At 49.7% G+C, this 21,701-nt stretch overlaps 1 protein-coding gene across 1 annotated transcript; it reads left to right on the top strand.

Annotated features, from left to right (window-relative positions):
- The first annotated feature begins 12,673 nt into the window (after window positions 1-12,673).
- On the top strand, window positions 12,674-17,118 carry LOC100274945 (uncharacterized). The gene is made up of 7 exons (NM_001360652.1): window positions 12,674-12,947; window positions 14,248-14,369; window positions 14,440-14,668; window positions 14,766-14,827; window positions 14,911-14,992; window positions 16,578-16,711; window positions 16,817-17,118. The coding sequence occupies exons 1-6, from the start codon at window positions 12,764-12,766 to the stop codon at window positions 16,685-16,687; spliced, it is 789 nt and encodes a 262-aa protein (NP_001347581.1). The 5' UTR covers window positions 12,674-12,763; the 3' UTR covers window positions 16,688-16,711; window positions 16,817-17,118.
- Window positions 17,119-21,701: the final 4,583 nt, after the last annotated feature.

Raw genomic sequence — 21,701 nt, 5'->3', positions numbered from 1 at the left:
TAGTAATTGTATCACATTTGAGTCCCAGAGGATTGGGACGCTTCAGGTGGTATCAGAGCTGTTAGGTTGGCCGCAGGACGTAACCCTTAGCCTGATCCAAAAGTTTTTGAGTCAAAACTATTTTCTTAAAAAAAATTCTTGCTCTCATCCCTTCATTTCAAAAATGTTTTCCCCCTTTCCTTCTCTCAGAAGTCAGATGGAGGTTCAGTGCCAAACCAGCTTCTGCTAGAATGAAGATGGTTTCCCCAAGTTGCTGAGAGCATGCACAGTCCGCCTCAGAATCAGGAGCCAGCCAGAGTATGATGGTCGTGAATTCATCGAGCATGGCACAGAGAAGTGTGTCGTGACTGTATACATTGGATCCAGTCCGCACCATGTGGAATGGAGTGTCACTACTGCTGGGCACAGATTCAAAGACACCTGCCAAGTCGTCGCTCGCAAGGCATTGAGGGCCCTGTGTCAGATCTATGAAGAAGAAGTGTCCGACACCCCGCTCAGATTCTTTCCGCCCTTTCAGAGAGACCGTCCAGTTTGGATGGCTAGGATGCGTGCATTGGAAGGACAGCAGCTGCTTGAGGACGACCCCTCAGTCGTGTACCTCACTGCATACCTGCTCACCCTTGATACACAGTATGATTTCTTGGCTCGGCACCACCGTCAGATGATTGCCCGAGCAGAAGATGCAGAGAAGCGCAACCATCAGCTGCATGTGGATCTCACCACAGCTCAAGCCCGTGCAACTGCCTTGGAAAGTCGTGAAGTCATTGCTGTTGAAGCCTTGAAGCAAGCCGAGGATGAGCACGTCCAGAAGTTGATGGAGGCCTACTTGGTCACCCATAACCAACGTAGAGCCCTGCGGATCCAAGAGCCCGCTCCATCCAACCCTGTTCAACCCATCAAAGCTGAAGACCCCCAGATTCTTGAAGGTCACCCGCTCTCTATCAGAGGAGAGAAGAAGGCTTGGAAACTCCCGGAAGGAGCCATAGTCTTAGAAGGAATTCCAGCCTCCCCTCAGGCTATGGATAAGCAAGAGCACCCCGAGTCCTCCCAAGATCCCCCGCCAGAGTTGTTTGAGCCCCTCGCCATGAAGAAGATTCCAGCACCCTCCCTTGAGGTCAAAGAAGAAGCTGCAAGCACCCCGCCAGCACCGTCGCCCTCAGAGGAGCTACAAGAGCCAGTCCCGCTTGAAGAAGAGTTCGACCCTGTTCTGCCATCTCAGTCGCCGCCAGAAGAAGTCATCAACATCAGCTCCCTGTTGACCCATCCAGGAGATATCTCAGATTGAAGTTGTGCGTCAGCCTTGCCAGAAGAGAAGTTGCCTGGTCTGAAGTTAGTATGCCCAGTCCTCTGCATGCATTGGGTAGTGAAGTTTTTTTCACTTTGGCTAGAGCCCTGCATGTATGAGAGGTAATCGTGTAGTCCCGTGCCTTGAAAAACTCTATTTGTGTGGCCCCCTAGGGCATTTCAAAATGAATTTCGCTTGATGTTTTCTCCCCTTTTGAGTGCATATGTGATGCTTTAACGTTAGTGCTCATAAGTTGCATTTAGCATAGTTCTCAATTCAGGAGCCAAGCAATAGTAGTTATGCTTAGCCCCCGAATCTGAGTAGCCCGTGCTTTGGAAAAACTCTATTCTACCCTTATTCAAAACATTTGATTTGTTTGTGCTTATCATTGCTGAGCTTGTGTGTTTTCTTTTCGTTTTTCTTAAAAAGGTTTTCTCTAAAAACATAGATCACAAATTAGAGCTAATCCTTACCTTATGCTTCCATTCTCATCTTAACCCATCTGAAGAGAAAAGTGCCTTACCCAAGAAGATACCGGGAAGCTTACCCTTGAAGCCTGGAACAAGCTACAGAAGAAACCAGTCCAGCCGCTCAGTCAAAAGGACCGACCGTGAGAATCAAAGCACTGCCACTGAGTCAAAGTAAACAGGAAAAGAGGACAGAAGGAGTTATTACCATACAGAGAGGCAAAGATTCATGGAACCAGAGACCACAAACATCAGGATCATTGACCCCACCACTCACCCGTGCCCCTCGCACGCGTGCCCGCCTCCATGCGCACTACCACCGCCCCACGCCCCCTTTGCAGCGCACTACCGCCACCCCCCTTTGCAGCGCACCCACCGCCGCCATCGTCGCCGGCAACACCAAGTCCCCCCTCCCCTTGTCGCGTCTACTACCGTGTGGCACCTGCTCCATCACCACCACTCCACCCCCCCGAGCACCCCCACTCGCCTATAAACCCCCCCACCAGCTCCCTCAACTCCCAACTCGCTCAAAGCACACTCCAGATAAATCCCCTCTGCCAAATCGCAAGCAACTCCATTTTCCACTCCCTCGCCCCTAAGATCACAATGCTTGGTGATTCTTGGGTTGAAGACTGTTGCACATGGTTCATAGTCTTTGGTTTCCTCCTCTGTATGATGGTAATACTCATCGATAGAATCCTCCAGTGGGAAGAGCAAAGAGAAAGAAAGAGGCAGTGAAAAGTGAAAAGTGAGAGGAGAAAAGAAGATAGTGAAGAGAAGATAAGAAGAAGGTTCTCCCAGAATCAACCCTGTGCCAGTCATCCCTCCGCAGCCTGCTCAAGCAGCAACAACAGCAGAAGGACCCGTAACACCCTTGTTATGTGGTACTTCAAGGAGTTCAAATCCCCAAGATTCAAGAGTTCTACCCTCATTCTTTTAAGTGGGGTAGTATTCCAGTAAGGTTCCTGCTATGGAGAAAAAGAAGAAAGCCTGTAGCAAGCTTATGGAGGACCGGATCATCGAAGCTTATAAGTTTCTAGATGAGAAGTGGTCACCCAAGTTCCGTTGATGAAGCACTAGAAGAGCAATCAAGGAAGGGACCCATGGATAAGTTCGCAAGAGAAAGGTTTGCGCGTTGGCATCGATGCTTCTTCAATAAGCTAGCTGCCAAGCGAAAGCTAGAAGCCTGAAGATGATATTTGAGTAGCCAGAATTAGTGTTGCAATTGGCAACCGGATGCTCCTGCAAGGCCAGATTTTGTTGAAGTTCCATCTCCTCGAAGAGTTGCAAAGTGAAGATATGTAGCTGAAGTAAAGCTATACCCATAACCCTTCTAAGCTGAATCTCGAGGACGAGATTCCTTTTAAGTGGGGTAGATTTGTAGCATCCCAAAAATTCAAATCCTGAAATTTTCTCAAACTCGCTCTAAATTCAAAATGAATTCCAAATTTCATTTCAAAATGTTTGTTTGCGAGTTGATATCAACAAATAAAGTATAGCGGTCTATATTCTCTCTAAAATCCTCCTCAAAATATCCTACAAATATTTCCCCAATGATCCCCCTCAAATTGTTTACAGAAATACTGCCCAGATATTTCCCTAGTGATCCTCTTCAAGTTCTTTCCAGAAATACTGCCCAAATATTCCACCGATATATCACCAAGTATCTTCCTCTTGAGAAATACCTTCAGAATCATTTTTCAAGTCCCTATAAATATTTTCTTCATAACTTTCCTCATGCTCATACGTATACGTATGCCTCCAGTGTCATACGGTTAGCTCTACAAGCTAATCTCACTTATACAAGACAAATACATGCTAATCTCCCACTAATCCTCTCATCCCTCCCCCTAATCCCCCCACCATGGCTATAAATAGAGGGGCAAGGGCCTCCTCTCATCCCACCCCAAGCCATTTCATGGCAACTCTCCCCCCCCCACACACCCACTCCATGTTCCACACAAGCACACACTAGCACAAGGATCGTTCGATCGTTCTTCGATCGTTCGTCCCCTGTTCTTAGTTTGTTCGTTCGTTCGTCCGATCGTTCGATCGTTCGTCCGATCGTTCATGGTTCGTTCGTCCGATCGTTCGATCGTTCGTTCGTTCGTTCGTCCAAATAATCTTTTTCCTACCGTTATGCTGCCGAAATTCCGATCGTTCGTTCGTTCGATCATTCGATCGTTCATCGTTCGTTCATAGTTCCTATTCATCGTTCATCGTTCTTCCAGATAATCTTTGTCCTGCCGTTATGCTGCCGAAATTCCGATCGTTCGTTCGTACAATCATTCAATCGTTCGTCTGTTCGTTCGTCCAAATAATCTTTTCCTGCCGTTATGCTGCCGAAATTCCGATCGTTCGTTCGTCCGATCATTCGATCGTTCGTCCGTTCGTTCATAGTTCCTATTCATCGTTCATCGTTCGTTCATACGAACTATTCACTATCACTATTCACCATTACTATTCACCGTTACTATTCATCGTTACTATTCACATACACTATTCATCATCGTTACTATTTATCATTACTATTCATCATCGTTACTATTCATCGATGATATCTATAATTTCTTCTCCATTGCCACTATTCATCGTTACTAATCATCGTTACTATTCATCGGTCATCTAGTCATCCCGAATTTCAACTACTCATCCATCATGCTGTCCAGTCCACCTAAGACCAGCCAGACCCATGTTCCAATCATACGAACTCCGGTGACTGTGGTTTTCCTTCCAGTGGGAACTTCCCATCTGGTCACCCATCCCAGGTTTCCCCAAGTTGAGCACGCTTGACTTTGAGATTTCTTCGAACCAGGCTTCCAAACTCAGATTCCAATAGTTCTTGTTTCTAAATTTTTATCAAACTATTCCCTATCCAACCATGTCATCTCTTAAGCATGGTTCATATTCCAGAAGACTCCCAAAATACTCTTGTCCCATATTCTGCCTATAACTCTCTTGTTCATACTAAGTCAGACGATTCATTCGTCACTATTCTCACCAACAGTGAACTTCACTGTGCTACACCACATACACTCAGCTATAAATACACCTAGCTACCCTCTCCCTCTCCACACACACTCAACACCCTCAACCAAGGCAAACACCCCACCCACTCAGTTACTCCGCTCTGCCGGCTACACGCATAGTGTCGCTTCGCCTCCAGTCCACCCTCCTGGTAAGCACCTCCGCTCCACCACCAGTAATATCACAACACCACATGACACAGATTCTACTCAAGACTCTACCCATCCATATATCGCTTTTCTGACCACTATACTAAATATTTGTTGGTATACTTGCTGGTTTGTATGTTTGCTTGTTCATGTTGCATAGCTATCGGAGCGTTCGTGCCATCTCGTGGAGGCCAGATCTGCAAGTCTACGCCAGGCAGTGGAGCTAGAAGCCAGTTCCGCGAGCTCCTCTTCCCCCTTCACCGAATAAGCACGACAAGCTCACTGGATCCCTTTGATGCATAAATTACCTATGATTTTTCAACCACAACCCTCAGCCTGTTATTTTATGCATGATATGATTTTGAGACAAGTTATTATGGCCACCCAGCCGCTTGCCGCAATCAATCCCTGATATATATGTTCTAAATGATTTGAGAACAGATGTGAGTTTTCAAAAGAAAATGCTTTTCAAAATGTGTGTGATGAAGGGTTTTCACCCTTATCACCTTGTGAGTGGGATAATCAGGGACTCCCTGGTTTAGGGGAGGGCCTAAGGTGTTGGCTCAGCTGGTTTAGGCGTGAGCAGAAGGATTGTCCCCTCATATAAGGACCGGTTTGTCATCTTCACTACTTGTACTCTTTAATAGTACAACCACTCGAGACTGTGTGGGCAGTCACTCAATCTGAACTCGTGCGGTCCGACCCCAGGGTTATGAAGGCTGGGGAGCATCGGGAGGATAAGGAGGGGGAAAGTTTTGTCCGGTTTGGACATGGCGGTGGCCTGACTCCTTCCGGATAACCATTAAGGTTAGGACGTGCGAGGAAAGAAAGAGATCCGGATTCGGATCTCATTGATCATGAGATCGCAGAGCCGAACTAGTGGGTAAAGTGTACACCTCTGCGCAGAGTTTGAAAACCTATTCGAATAGTCTGTGTCCACAGGAATGAACGAGTCTGGTATGGTATGGCAATTAATGTTTTGTTTTCCAAATAAAGAGATGCGTTTGAGAAAAGTGGTTTTTAAAAGGTTCGGCGGTTGAGCCGTGAGCTATGGTGGACGGGAAGTCAAGTAGCTGTTTTTGAAAAGGAAAACCAGTGGGAAACTGCTGAGATACCTGGATGGTTTAGTCTAGGGGATTTTGTTATAATACTGGAAAACTTCCTGCTCCTTTTGGAGAGGATGCGCTTTGCAAAAATACAAAATGTTTTTCAAAACAACTCTGCATAAAATATTGATGTTTCTGCAAAATATCCTGAGCTCCACATATTCCATGCATTATATCTGATTTCCCTATTCCGCGGGTGAAGGTGGGCTGCTGAGTATGTTTGTACTCACCCTTGCTTATTTGTTGTTTTTCAGAAAAAGGAGATCGGGTAAGAGTTACGACTGTTCCCAACCTTGCCTGTGGCTGTTGGACCGCTGATTTGCTTCGCTGCGTATATCGGGCTGCTTCAGCCCCACTCTAATGATATGTCTCGAGTTGTGGACCAACTCTTAAAGTTGTTCACCACCTTTATAGGTTTGTCTCGTTTAAGCAGATCTGAAATCATCTGATGTATAAATGTGTTTACTAGCCTCCTGGGACTAGTAATTGTATCACATTTGAGTCTCAGAGGATTGGGACACTTCAAAGTGGCGCCGAAGCATGGCGCACTCCTCAAGAGTGTGATTAACAGGCCCCTTATGATAGGGGCACGGCTCCTTGAGCATCTTGTCGAAGAGGTTGGCACCTCCGGGGGGTTTCCGAGGGTTCTTGTACTCGGCGGCGGCGACAAGGTCCGCGTCGGCGGCGTCGCGTTTCGCTTGCGACTTCTTCTTGCCTTTCTTCTTGGCGCCGCGCTGAGTTGACGCCTCGGGGGCATCTTCCGGTGGGCGGCCCTGGGGCTGCTTGTCCTTCCGGAAGATAGCCTCAACCGCCTCCTGGCCAGAGGCGAACTTGGTGGCGATGTCCATCAGCTCGCTCGCCCTGGTGGGGGTCTTTCGACCCAGCTTGCTCACCAGGTCGCGACAGGTGGTGCCGGCGAGGAACGCGCCGATGATATCTGAATTGGTGATGTTGGGCAGCTCGGTGCGCTGCTTCGAGAATCGTCGGATGTAGTCCCGGAGAGACTCTCCCGGCTGCTGTCGGCAGCTCCGGAGATCCCAGGAGTTCCCAGGGCGCACGTACGTGCCCTGGAAATTGTCGACGAAGGCCTGGACCAGGTCGTCCCAGTTGGAGATCTGCCCTGGAGGCAGGTGCTCCAACCAGGCGCGAGCGGTGTCAGAGAGGAACAGGGGGAGGTTGCGGATGATGAGGTTGTCATCGTCCGTTCCACCTAGTTGGCAGGCCAGCCGGTAGTCCGCGAGCCACAGTTCCGGTCTCGTCTCCCACGAATACTTTGTGATAGTAGTCGGGGTTCGGAACCGGGTTGGGAACGACGCCCGTCGTATGGCGCGGCTGAAAGCCTGCGGACCGGGTGGTTCGGGCGAGGGACTCCGATCCTCCCCGTTGTCGTAGCGCCCCCCACGCCTAGGGTGGTAGCCTCGGCGCACCCTCTCGTCGAGGTGGGCCCGACGGTTGTGGTGATGGTGCTCGTTGCCGAGGCGACCCGGGGCCGCAGGCGCTGTGTTGCGCGTGCGCTCGGTGTGGACCGAGGCTTCCCGCATGAATCGGGAAGTCGCGGCGCGATGTTCCGAGGGGTACCCCTGCCTTCGGGAGGCGGAGCTTTCGGCCCGTCGGACCGCGGCATCCTCCAGGAGATTCTTGAGCTCTCCCTGAATTCGCCGCCCCTCGGTGGTTGATGGCTCCGGCATCGCGCGGAGGAGCATTGCCGTTGCAGCCAGGTTGTGGCCGACTCCACTGGAAGTGGGAGGCGGCCTCAACCTAACATCGTCGGCGATGCGGTGCTGGAAGCCCTAGGGTAGATGACGCACTTCTCCGGCCGGAGGTTGGCCCGCCCATTCCTGCCCGACGTCCCGGCGGATCGGCTCAAGTGTTCCTGCTCCCTCGTCGAGCCTGGTCTGCACCCCGCGGATTTGCTCGAGCTGTGGGTCATGACCCCCCGCTGGAACGGGGACCACAACTAGCTCCCGTAGGATGTCAACGCGAGGCACAGGCCTAGGGAGATCACCGTTCTTCGGCATACCAAGATGGTTGCCTTCGGAGGGACCCCCTAGATCGACGTGGAAACATTCGCGACTTGGGCCGTAGTCCTCGTCGCCGAGGCTGCGGCTACCGTCAGAACAGTCGGAAAGGCAGTAGTCGCATGCGGTCATGAAGTCCTGCATGGCACTGGGGTTACCAAGTCCGGAGAAATCCCAACAGAAGTCGGGCTCGTCATCTTCCTCGGACCCTGAGGGCCCGTAGGTCGAGACGTCCGTCAGCCAGTCCCAGGGTGACCGCATACGATACCCCAGAGGGTTTGGACTCGCTTCTACGAGAGCGTCTGCCAAAGCGAAGTCGCTTGGCGGGTCGAGGCTGAATCCAAAAGGCGTGAGATGGGAATCGGTGGGTACCTCTTGGTCGACGGGCGGTGACGAAGTCACGTCAGGGACTGACTGCATCGTCGTCTCAGGTACGAGGGTGACGCCCAGCAAGCCTTTCGCGAGCGTGCTGGCGTCGTCCGTTTGCTTGGGATTGGCGTGTTGCGGGGAAACGACGCTCGTTTTCGTCTCAGACGCGAGGCCGATGCCCGACGTGCCCCCCGTTGGGGCGCCGGCACTGTCGACTCGCTCGACAGCCGACGAGGTGCCTCCTCCTGCTTGGCCTTGGTTGCCCCGCCTCCTCCTCCGTCGGCGGGGGAGGGGACGGGGTGAGCTCGAATGTTGTTCTTCCACCACGCGGGGAAGACGTCGTCGATTCCGCCGCCGGCGGGCGGGCTGTCGGCCGCCATTGTCGCTGTCGCACGGCGGGGGAAGGAGTATCATGTCGTAGCTGCCGTCGAGGGACACGAACTCAAGACTCCCGAAACGGAGCACCGTCCCGGGCTGGAAAGGTTGTTGGAGACTGCCCATTTGGAGCTTGACGGGAAGATGTTCGTCAACACGCAGCAGGCCCCTACCTGGTGCGCCAACTGTCGGCGTTTCGAAACCCGGGGGTCCCTAGACCAACGAGTAAATTGTCGCCGCGTGCCCCAGCCCAGATGGGTCGGCGCGAGACGGAGCGCGAAGGGAGGAAAGGCAGCCGGAGAGAGACGAGCGTGAGAGGTGGAAATCCCGCGGCCTTCGTGTTTGTCCCGCGCCCAGGTCGGGTGCACTTGCAGTAGGGGGTTACAAGCGTTCCACGCGGGAGGGAGTGAGCGGCCTCACGCGAGCGCCAGTCCCGTCCTTCCTCGCGCGGCCAACCCCCTGTAAGAGGGCCCTGATCCTTCCTTTTATAGGCGCATGGAGAGGATCCAGGTGTACAGTGAGGGGTGTAGCAGTGTGCTAACGTGTCTAGCGGAGGAGAGCTAGCGCCCTAAGTACATGCCATCGTGGCAGCTGGAGAGGTTTTGGCACCCAGTTCATGTGGTGTCGTGGCCGTCGGAGGAGCGCTGGAGCCTGGAGGAAGGACAACTGTCGGGGCTGTCGAGTCCTTGCTGACGTCCTCTTGCTTCCGTAAGGGGGCTGAGAGCCGCCGTCGTCACAGAGCGTGCGGGGCGCCATCATTACTTGTCTGGCGGAGCAAGCTAGATGGGACGCCGGTCTTGTTCCCCGTAGCCTGAGTCAGCTTGGGGTAGGGTAATGATGGCGCCTCCTATTGATGTGGTCGGTCCGTGCCCTGGGTTGGGCGACGTGGAGGCTCCTCCGAGGTCGAGGTCGAGTCCGTCTTCCGAGGCCGAGGTCGAGTCCGAGCCCCCGGGTCGGGCGAGGCGGAGACCGTCGGCTGAGGTCAGGGCTGAGTCCGAGCCCTGGGTCGGGCGGAGCGGAGTTCGTCGTCTTCCGGGGCTGAGCCCGAGTCCGAGCCATGGGGTCGGGCGAAGCGGAGTTCGTCGTCTTCCGGGGCTGAGCCCGAGTCCGAGCCCTGGGGTCGGGCGAAGCGGAGTTTCCCATGGCGCCTAGGGCCGGACTTGGCTGCTGTCAGCCTCACTCTGTCGAGTGGCACAGCAGTCGGAGCGGCGCAGGCGGCGCTGTCCTCTTGTCAGACCGGTCAGTGGAGCGGCGAAGTGACTGCGGTCACTTCGGCTCTGTCGACCAGAGGGCGTGCGTCAGGATAAAGGTGTCAGGCCACCTTCGCATTAAATGCTCCTGCGATTTGGTTGGTTGGCGTGGCGATTTGGCCTAAGTTGCTTCTTGGCGAAGACTGGGCCTCGGGCGAGCCGAAGGTGTGTCCGTTGCTAGAGGGGGGGCTTCGGGCGAGACGTAGATCCTCCGGGGTCGGCTGCCCTTGCCCGAGGCTGGGCTCGGGCGAGGCGTGATCGGGTCCCTCGAATGGACCGATCCTTGACTTAGTCGCACCCATCAGGCCTTTGCAGCTTTGTGCCGATGGGGGTTATCAGCTGAGAATTAGGAGCCTTGAGGGTACCCCTAATTATGATCCCCGACACAAGCATTATGTCGTTTCTGAGACCACATTGGCGCAATTGACTACATGGTATTTGAGGTTACTGAATTGGATGAAGCAGCAATGATTTGTCACACTAACAGCAAAATGAAAGGTTATTTGTTGGTTTTAAACGTTAGTAATTGCTACGAAGTAGCATAATTTATATGGAGCGCATCCAGTTTTTATTGATGCCTGACTTTACCGATCACTCCATATTTTGATCTATCTTTTTTATAAGTTTGACTTCATAGGACTTATTTTAAAAACTTGGTGTCACAAACTTTCTCTTATTTGGTCTCCGTATGATGGAATTATGTCATTTTATAATCTCTATTCATTCAGTCAATCGTTGTGAACTCTCTTCTAATCGCTCACTTCATTGGCCGTGTTGTACTAAGACATATTTGCATGGAGTAAACAATAACATCAGTTAGCCAAATCAAAAAATATATTATACAGAGAGCAGAGACAATCAATAAAAAATCTTGAATTTTTTTTGATGAATAGTTTACGTGGATATTGTTGTAAGCCGTCGCAACGCACGGGCAACCGACTAGTGAAGCCTAAAAGACGAGATGAATTTATTAAACTTAATTGAGACTACATTTCACACTTCTAATTGATATTCAAATGTTTAACGTGACACGAACTAAATTTTAGTCAGGGGAATCAAACACCCTCTAACTTTAGTCGCTTTTACTTTAGATCCTAAGATCCAAAAAAACTCTGACGTGGTTTCAATGATAGTAAGATTTGTGTTCTCGACAGGAATATCAACACATACTCACTCTGAATGATGAGTCACTGGACTCGAGCGATGGATTTAAGGCGGTGGATTATACTGGTTCAGGTTTACATCCTAGTCTAGTGTAGCGATGGTCATAGTATTGTCCTGGATCTGTTACAACCGGGTGCTTGTGTCCTTGAAGGGTGGATTTCTTCCTTTTTATATCTTAAGTGAAAAGGCTTACGATGGAGCCCTCCCTTGGTAAAGAGAAAGAGAGACCGAGAGACGGAGAGAGTAAAGAGAGGGGGAGGCTTGGCCAATCAACGAAGCACAACACCAAGCATCAGCACGCATATAGGTCAATTCAATCGCGAAGCTTATGAACCGAGGGTCACACCAAGACCCCTTACAGCAATTAAAGATGCATGATCTCATCTGTTGATGCAGTCGTCAGCTACCTGGCATCACGCTGGTTGAAATAGTATATACACTCCGTATGGACGATGGAAACAAAACAGGTTGATGTGATAAATAGGCGGTCAAGTTGATGCAGAGGTACTCAGCTCCTTCGCAAAATGCTGAAACAAATGGCGTCAGCAGGTTGATTAATTGCTTGTTGCGGGCTTGTGCCCATGGATTATATAAGAAGCGTTACTGGAGGTGTGGATTCCTGCCTCCCCTATCTATCGATCTGTGAATCATCGAAGAAGCCTGACAGAGCTAGTAGCTAGCCAAGGGCTGGGAATAATGTCGAGCGGTAAGAAGATGTCAGTGGTCGTCATCATGTTCATGGCCGCGCTGCTGCTGCTGCTGCTGGCAACTGTGGAGTCGTCGTCGTCGTCGTCGGCGGCGTCGTCAGCCATGGCCTCCAGCTCATCCGACCAGCTGGGCGGGCTGGTGGCGCTTGAGGCGGCAGGAAGAAAGCTACTGCAGATCGACTTATGCGGAGGACGGTTCTGCACCATTGTTGATGACTGCTGCATTACCAACCCTCGCTGTATTGCCAACGCTTGCACCGCCTAATAACAACACGGCGACTTGTTGTCTGCTGAGTAGCTAGTGAATAATGATAACAAAAACAACACGGCGACAAGGCTGCACCATTCCGGTGGGTTGGATCTAGCCGGGTCGGGTGATGTATGATCAGGTCTAAGTCTAAACTAAATAAATGACACTATGCACGGCCGTTTTTTCCTTTTTTTTTTCTTGTTGAGGAATCCACGGCCATGTTTCTGTTGGGCAACATTAGATTAGAGGCCGAAGGCCCGAATTTCGCGAGGCATCGGCAAGGGCGTGGGAAAATGTCATCCAACACTCGGCCTGCAAAAGCCCGAATTCCGCGAGAATGTCAGCAGGCCGTGGGGGAGGAAAAAAAATCAACCACCAATCGGGACCCGTTGGCGTGATCCATCCACCCGTCCACTCCGAAGCGCTCGTCGCAAAAGCTGTGGCACTGCCGCACTGGCACAGTGGCACGCGATTCCTTTCCTTCCGCGTCCGCGTCCTTCTCGGCTGTCTGTGCAGTTGTGCTCGCTTGCTCCCCACGCCCACGTCATTCCCCGTCCGCTGCGGCTCACCTCCAGCCTCACGGTCCCGCGACCGCTATGGCCGACGCGTACTGGAGGTACGCGGCCGCTGCCCCGCGCCAGCAGCAGCAGCAGCAGCAGCCGCCGCCCTCCGCCGGCGGGGGCGTCGCGCACCCCGGCATGGGCGGCGGCGCACCGCAGATGGCCCCCGCCGGGGGGCAGCAGCAGCCCATGAAGCGGCCCCGCCCCACCGAATTCTCAGGTCCGCCTGCCCCTTCCCCACCCGCCCTCGATCTGCGCTGCTGTTCGCGGTTGCTGCCTACCCGGTGCCCGCTCGATCTGTCCGTGGCCGCTGGCGCTTAGGGTTTTAGCGGCTCGCAAGCGACGGTGGCGCCGCGCTTGACGGCAATCCGCCGGCTACGTCGTTGATTTGTTTCGCGACCGCCCGCCCGCCCACCCTGTGCTGCCTTGCGCGGTCTCCTTGTTTTCGTTCGACCCGCCTCTGTCGACGGGGGTGTGGGCGCTGGCTGATGCGTCGAGGACTCGAGGTGATAGAGAAACGTCTGTGCTCAATTCTGTCCCGGAAGCAGGGGGATAGGGAAACATCAGGCCTCTGTCTTGAATTCGTTGCCACGGAGCCGCGGGACCGGATCCGAAAATGGTTATTTGCAGTTTTGCACGATGTATCACGATCGCTTCAGTACCACTGATGTGTCACCTCGGGTTTTGTCAGATTTAGGGCTGGTTTGGGAACTCCATTTTTCTAAATTATTTCTATTTTTCCCAAGTGTTGATTGGAAAAATAGGGTTTCTAAACTAGCCCTTAGGATGCGCTTAAAACCCACTCGTAGATCTAGGATGCCCCTAAAACCCACTCGTAGATCTAGGATGCTCCTAAAACCCAGTCGTAGATTCACACATGCAGTCTTGGTGTTAAATGATTTAGGGTGCAGTGTGCAGATCAGCAGATGTTCAATCCACTTGTCTACTGCAAGTTGCGTGAGCAAGCTGTGGTCGCTCACAGCGTGTTTGGTTTGCATCACAAAACCATTCCATGGCGTGTGGTGCCGTTTGGTTTAAGCTGCGGAATCAATCAGTCTATCATGGAGTTGTTCTGTGTAGACCCCCCCCTTCACCGGTACATGCGGTTTTGGATGGATATCCAAACTAAATGGGCTGTTAATTGGCTTTTTTATGCTTAAGTAGGTCAAATCATACTGCAACGTCAAGGCATCTACAGACCAAAACAACAGTACCATGTGACAAAAGTTCTCTGTCACACTGGTTTTACTACTTAAAGCTAACTAGTGTAGTCCTAATAATGTGAGTCACCTTGTAACCAAGGAAAAGCATGAGCTACTGAGCTAGTGTCTGAGATTGTGAGTCAACTTGTAATCAAGGAAAACCAAAAAGAGCTATTGTCTAAAACTTGATTGCAACACAAACAACTTTAGACCATACTATCGTTCATTGCTTAGCTGTATATAGGTGTTCCACAAAAATCTGGACAGTGTTATGGCTTGAACTCCTATATTCACTGCTATATTTATTTCGTTGCATAGATGTACCCGGTGCACCTGACACGGCTGGCTATTATCCACGCGATGAAGAAAGGGCAGGGTATCGTGCTGCTAGAGATACCGAGTCTCTTAACGCTTCCTACGAACGTTTTCTACGTACTGGGGTATCAACTATTGGATTGTTGCATAATTGTCTTTCGAACACAGTCTGCTAATGCTTATGTTGAACTTCAGCAAATTCAATCCTTTGGTGGTGGACATGCTGGAGAACCTATTAGGCCTGCTGTGGGTGGCAATGCTGCCTACCCAGTTGATGATCGTTCAATGATGGCTGCTAGGGGTATGGATAGCAGAAATATTGGTTTCGTTGGTGGAATGCCAGAGCCACCCCTTCCACCTGATGCCTCAAACACCTTATATATAGAAGGCGTTCCATCTGACTGTACACGTCGAGAAGTTTCACGTATCCTTAGATATATATCTTTTCTGCCGCTCTTTGTTTCTAAACATCTATTTGCATAAACTGTGATCAAACATAACTAGTCCTTCACTTCCCCCAGACATCTTCCGACCATTTGTTGGCTTTCGTGAGGTTAGACTTGTAAACAAAGAACCGAAACATGTAAGCGAACTACTTGTTTTCTTTGTAGCCTTTTTCTCTTTTTTTATTGTCATTTGTTCTTCTGACTACTTTGCTATTGGCAGCCTGGTGGTGACCCTATTGTCCTTTGTTTTGTTGATTTTGCGGAACCTACACAATCTGCTATTGCATTGGATGCTTTGCAAGGTGAACCGATGAAATTGACATGCATAGATACTTTCTGAACTATGTTAGGTTGACACTACGCCATTGATCAGATTTACTTCCTAAAATTTGGTTGCATTAAGTCATACTCCGATTTAATTTTTTCTCTATGTGGAAACCATAAATACACCGCTCAGGTATTGGTCTAATCAGAATCCATCTTCCATGAATGCCTCAAGTTTTGTCATGCATAATTTCAAGCTGAAACCTACCTTCTGTTTTTTCCTAGAAAAAGCATGTAGTGAACCTTTAAAACCACCACTGTACGTATAAATATTTATACTTTGTACATGGAAATGATACTATTACATTTGCCAACTCATTTTTTCATGGGATTAAGTTTGATTTTTTCCCTACTGTATAATGTGAAAACTATTGCTCAGGGGTGTATTGCAAATGCCAAGTACCATAGAATGGAGGGAATAGCTATTTTTTCTTTTTTTTTGTTCTATCTATATTTTTTATCCACATGGGCATATGTTGGGGTGGTAGTTTGGTGCCTTAGGCCAAGAGCCTCTTGGTGGGATACAGTAGTTTCAAGTAAATATACTTTATTTTGCTATAAAAGTAACGGCCAACCAAAGCTGTCTGAAAGCAAGATATGTAAATCTTGTTGGTGTAGTACTACTCTAAAGTTCAGTAAAAAATTTCTGCCACATATAGTTTCAAGTAAATATACTTTATTTTGCTATAAAAGTAACGGCCAACCAAAGCTGTCTGAAAGCAAGATATGTAAATCTTGTTGGTGTAGTACTACTCTAAAGTTCAGTAAAAAATTTCTGCCACATATCACTCAATCGGTTATTGGTGTATATGCCATCTGGTGAGAGTGATGTTCATTTGATAAAGCTTGCTAAGGTTGTATTGTGCTAACCAGGGACTTCACATTTTTTCTACAAGACAACAGCAGAAATAATGGGGACACCCTTCACTGGCACCGTGGCTAATTAAGTAGTTTGGGCAATCTCAACCATGAAACTAAGGCATAGTTTCCACACTTACCAAGTAATATAGACACTTCCCATAGAAACTATACTCCTGATGGATAGTTTCTACAAATAGAATCTTATCTCTCCTATCATGCACCTATTACAGTTCTTCCTATCTTCGTCCCCGTTTAGATATTATTTCTTGTATAAGAAACCATTTTCTTATTCCTCATTAACTCAAACGCCACATCAGCATTTTTCCTATTTAGCACCTTAATTAATGCCATGGAAACCATCCATTGGGACTGCACTTGTCTGTCCTTTGTCGAACCACCAGGTTTTTGTATCTGGTAGGTTGCCCTGTCCACTTGGCGTTTTTGCTAAGAGAGGTGGATGGTTGGGGCCACTTAGGCCATGTAAAAGGGACCAATGCCCAGATTTCTCCTGGCATTCGTTTCCAACTTTTGTAGCAACATTGGTAATGCGGAGTTTGCCGTGTCATCTTCCAAGACTATGTTGAATGGAGTGTTGTTCCTATCTGCCATGGGCTGTTTGTTAATTCACTTTGCATCCACAATCTACTATAGGCGCAATATCGACATGATGCTAATCACAATGCTCCATGGTTGATTTTGCAGGCTATAAGTTTGACGAGCATGATCGCAATTCACCCAATCTGCGGCTGCAGTTTGCTCGTTTCGCAGGTCCAAAGGGGAATTCAGGACCTGGTGGTCGTGGTAGGCGATAAGTTATTGGCGTTCCTTTTTGCCAGGTGATTCACGGATTTTCTCATTCAACATATTCTCTCGAAGGACCAGAGTTCAAAGTTTTCGTGCGGCGATAACATTAATCGATCGCTTCTATCACTGTTTTGTAGGCCAGTTCCGTGGTGAATACCCATGTGGATTTGATATTGCACCATAGGAATAGGATTGGTAGTTTTGGCCTTGTGCATCCAGCGTTGCGACCTTTGTTTCGCTAGATGTTTTTTAGGCAGAATGCACTAGCTGGACATAATAGGTCCAAACATTTGTAGCATCGTGCATTCGTGCAGGCGTAAATCGTAATGTGTTATATTGCTGGAGTTGTTTGTAATGTGCTGTTTTGTATCTCTGAGGCAGTTTGGCTGTCAAATCCGTGGGCTTGACGAATATCAACAACCTGGCTGCTGTTACCTTTTAGAACTTATTCCTGAAGTTGTTTGGTAATGGGTGTATCTTGTGCGTGTTTTTGTATGCCCGTGCGTGTGTGTGCTAAATCGAAAGCTGGTTCACGTTTTGGGCTGGCACGCCGCCCATTGTATGGCTTACCGTGATGTTCTGAAAAGTGTCGAGTAGTTCCGAGTGATGCTAGTGTTGGGTAGCTTCTTGAAACGGAATTGCAGGCGTTTTGCTGTGGCTTCCATGGCCAGTTGAACCTGATGAAACGTTTTCATGGCCTTTGTAGAAAATTAACTTGCGTGATGCCTTGCGGAAAGGGACAAATGGTAGTTGCGCATGTCTTTGAGAACCTCCATGCTTGTCTAGATCAATTTTTAATCGATCAGACTCATTAATTTGTGCAGCGCGCATGATTTTTTTTAAAGAAGGGCTAAATCATTTACCGGGGTCCATCTGTGCTAAAAAACAGTAGAGATAGTTATTTTATTAAGTGTGCAAACAAATCTCTTGATTCGTTAGTGTATGATTCAGAGTTGCATCTATGATTGAACCGCAATTGCATATATGGTTGGATCTGAATCATGATCTAACAGATTAGTACACTCGTTTGCATCGAAGGACTACTTACATAGCAATCATTGTCATTTTATTTAGCTATTTTATAAAAAAACTTGAAAATTATGAAATCGTGGCTTCCAATAGACACAAGGTATCCCTGATGCAGTGGTGAGATCTGTCTCAATGAGTCACGAGATCACATGTTTGAAATGATCTCTTCATTTGCGAGAGAAGATTTACCTTGGGGATCCAACTTTTGTGGGAATTTTTCAAGTAGTTGCTAATGAAAAATTCAAATCCCATAAACTTATGTAACTAACTACTAAACAAACTCATCATGTATGTCAAGATATAAAATTCTAATTTTTGGTAAACATAGACTACTTTTTTGTTTATCTTCCTATCGAAAAAAATCTTAATATGCAAAAGCCTAACTTCTTAGGCTGGTGCCCGCTGGTTGGCAGGCGGGACGGGAGCAAAGCGAGAAGGCAGGGGCGAGCGGGAGTGCCGGTGCCCGGGCGTTACGCCCCACTCTCGTTTGCGTTGGTAGACTGGGTCGAACAACAATGTGCCATGCGTACAACTGTTTGTGATTATAGGAGTTTAAAAAGGTAAAACAAAATTTTAAAAATCATAAAATTTATTTTAGCCCATCTATAAATACTCCCACGTGGTTTTTAGATGTCGAAACAAATTAAAATAAAGTAGTTAATTCTAAAGTAAAAAGATGATGTGGCTATGGACTAAGTCTATAGCATGCTATAGTCTATATGCTGTAGTAACAACGATGAGAGTGGAGTTGAAAGTTCACGTAGAGGGTAAGAAGAGAATGGTGGACTCGAACCGGAAAAAAATTCCATACATACGTCATACGTGCTGCAGAGCGGTGCTGCAGAGCGGTATCTGTGCAGCACCTATCAGATTGATGTCACGTGTTCATTTATTAATCTAAAAGCAATGCCACACTAATTTAATGTTAAAAGGAGCCAACGTTTGGAGCTAGCCGTACAAGCAAATAAGCCATCTATTTTTTTATGCCCAACACAAACGTGCGCCGCCATTTCTTGCGTACCGCAAACACACAGCCCTAGAGGGATGATTGCATCCATGGAAGAGTCCAGCGATCCTGCCGCCGCCACCACGGATATCACGTCCCAACCGCAACACTTGCTATGTGACGTCCCTACCCGAATCGTCGATCCATCTGATCATGAAGAGGCGACACTGCAGGTACTGTCATCATTAGTTCTTTTGATCGTTGTACTTTTTCCGTTTATTTAGTTTGTCTATTTGACTGCAATTCCCACATTTGCATAGAACATTGAGTGTATAAATACCGAAGTAAATATTGTTGGCGCTATCGATACTAACATTCAAGGCAAGGAGAACACGATTCCAGAAGTGGTGACATATAAGGTGATTTTAAAGTTGCGTATAATATTTAATAAATTTCTGTACTGTTGTAACGTGACTTTATTCTAAACGTATTTTGCAATAGAGGGTTGATCCAGTTGGACCAGCTGTGATTGTTCCTAAAGTAGGAATGTATTTTGACTCTGAGAAAGAAGCTTATGAGATGTACAATGCTTATGCCTTGGGTTTAGTATTAGAAAGAGTTGAAAGGGAAATAGGCTTACACATTTTCCTAAATTGATTTTGGTGGTTGAATTGCCCAACACAAATAATTGGACAAACTAGTTTGCTCTAGTCTATAAGCATTACAGGTGCCAAAGGTTCACAACAAGCCAATAAAAAGACCAAAGATGAGTTCAAATAAAGAGAGCTAAAGACATCTCAAAGGCACCCTGGTCTGGCGCACCGGACTGTCCGGTGTGCCACCGGACAGTGTCCGGTGCACCAGGGAACTCGAAGATGAACTTGCCACCTTCGGAAAAATGGGAGGCCGCTCCGCTATAATTCACCGAACTGTCCGATGAAGCACCGGACAGTGTCCGGTGTCACACCGGACTGTCCGGTGTGCCAGCGGAGCAACGACTACTTCACGCCAACGGTCGACTGCAAACGCATTCAATGCGCTACAGTGCGCGCCAGAGTCAGGGCAGCGACAGACGGCGCACCGGACAGTCTACAGGACCTGTCCGGTGCACCGCCGGACAGCCCAGAGGCCCCACCAGTCAGAGCTCCAACGGTCAGAACCCAACGGCCGGCTGACGTGGCTGGCGCACCGGACAGTGTCCGGTGCGCCATGCGACATACAGCCTCCCAACGGCCACTTTTGGTGGTTAGGGCTATAAATACCCCAACTACCCCACCATTCATTGCATCCAAGTTTTCCACCTTCCAACACATTACAAGAGCTATAGCATTCAATTCTAGACACAACCAAAGAGATCAAATCCTCTCCCAAGTCCGGAATCACTCCAAATCAAATAGTGACTAGAGAGAGCGACATTTGTGTTCACTTGAGCTCTTGCACTTGGATTGCTTCTTCTTTCTCATTCTTTCTTGTGATCAAACTCAATTGTAATCGAGGCAAGAGACACCAATTGGGTGGTGGTCCTTGTGGGAACTTTGTGTTCCGTTTGATTGAGAAGAGAAGCTCACTCGATCTAAGTGACCATTTGAGAGAGGGAAAGGGTTGAAAGAGACCCGGTCTTTGTGACCACCTCAACGGTGAGTAGGTTTGCAAGAACCGAACCTCGGTAAAATAAATCATCGTGTCTCACTCTTTATTTGCTCATGATTTGTTTTTCGCCCTCTGTCGGGGACCATAATTAGGGGTACCCTCAAGGCTCCTAATTCTTAGCTGGTAACCCCCATCAGCACAAAGCTGCAAAGGCCTGATGGGTGCGATTAAGTCAGGGATCGGTCCATTCGAGGGACTCGGTCACGCCTCGCCCGAGCCTAGCCTCGGGCAAGGGCAGCCGACCCCGGAGGATCTTCGTCTCGCCCGAGGCCCCCCTCCAGCGACGAACATACTTCCGGCTTGCCCGAGGCCCTGTCTTCGCCAAGAAGCAACCCTGACCAAATCGCCACGCCGACCGACCAAATCGCAGGAGCATTTAATGCAAAGGTGGCCTGACACCTTTATTCTGACACGCGCCCTTCAGTCGACAGAGTCGAAGTGACCGCAGTCACTTCGCCACTCCACTGACTGACCTGACAGAAGGACAGCGCCGCCTGCGCCGCACCGACTACAGTGCCACTTGACAGAGTGAGGCTGACAGGCAGTCAGGCCCGACCTCAGGCGCCATAGGAAGCTCCGCTCCGCCCGACCCAGGGCTCGGACTCGGGCTAAGCCCCGGAAGACGGCGAACTCCGCTCCGCCCGACCCAGGGCTCGGACTCGGGCTAAGTCCCGGAAGACGGCGAACTCCGCTCCGCCCGACCTAGGGCTCGGACTTGGGCGAAGCCCCGGAAGACGGCGAACTCCGCTCCGCCCGACCCAGGGCTCGGACTCGGGCTAAGCCCCGGAAGATGGCGAACTCCGCTCCGCCCGACCCAGGGCTCGGACTCGGGCTCAGCCCCAGAAGACGACGAACTCCGCTTCGCCCGACCCCAGGGCTCGGACTCAGCCCTGGCCTCAGCCGTCGGTCTCCGCCTCGCTCGACCCAGGGGCTCGGACTCGACCACGGCCACGGAAGACAGACTCGACCTCGACCTCGGAGGAGCCTCCACATCGCCCAACCTAGGGCGTGGGCCGGCCACGTCAACAGGAGGCGCCATCATTACCCTACCCTAAGCTGACTCAGGCTACGGGGAACAAGACCGGCGTCCCATCCGGCTCGCTCCACCAGATAGGCAATGATGGCGCCCCGCACGCTCCCTGACGACGGCGGCTCTCAGCCCCCTTACGGAAGCAAGAGGACGTCAGTAAGGACTCGACAGCCCCGACAGCTGTCCCTCCACCAGGCTCCGGTGCTCCTCCGACGGCCATGACACCACACAAACCGGGTGCCAAAACCTCTCCGGCTGCCACGATGGCATGTACTTAGGGCGCTAGCTCTCCTCCGCTAGACACGTTAGCACTCTGCTACACCCCCATTGTACACCTGGATCCTCTCCTTACGCCTATAAAAGGAAG

The sequence above is a fragment of the Zea mays genome, chromosome 9, assembly GCF_902167145.1.
Source record: "Zea mays cultivar B73 chromosome 9, Zm-B73-REFERENCE-NAM-5.0, whole genome shotgun sequence".
In the NCBI taxonomy this organism is placed as follows: Eukaryota; Viridiplantae; Streptophyta; class Magnoliopsida; order Poales; family Poaceae; genus Zea; species Zea mays.
Note: the sequence above shows the minus strand (reverse complement) of the source record. Positions and strands in the feature narration are given on the sequence as shown.

What these genes read in the sequence shown, in the direction of transcription:
- LOC100274945 (NM_001360652.1), top strand. Translation starts at nt 12,764, where the DNA reads ATGGCCGACGCGTACTGGAGGTACGCGGCCGCTGCCCCGCGCCAGCAG. An exon ending in AACGTTTTCTACGTACTGGG is followed by an intron (nt 14,370 to 14,439) that starts GTATCAACTATT and finishes GTTGAACTTCAG; the next exon opens with CAAATTCAATCCTTTGGTGG. An exon ending in TACACGTCGAGAAGTTTCAC is followed by an intron (nt 14,669 to 14,765) that starts GTATCCTTAGAT and finishes CACTTCCCCCAG; the next exon opens with ACATCTTCCGACCATTTGTT.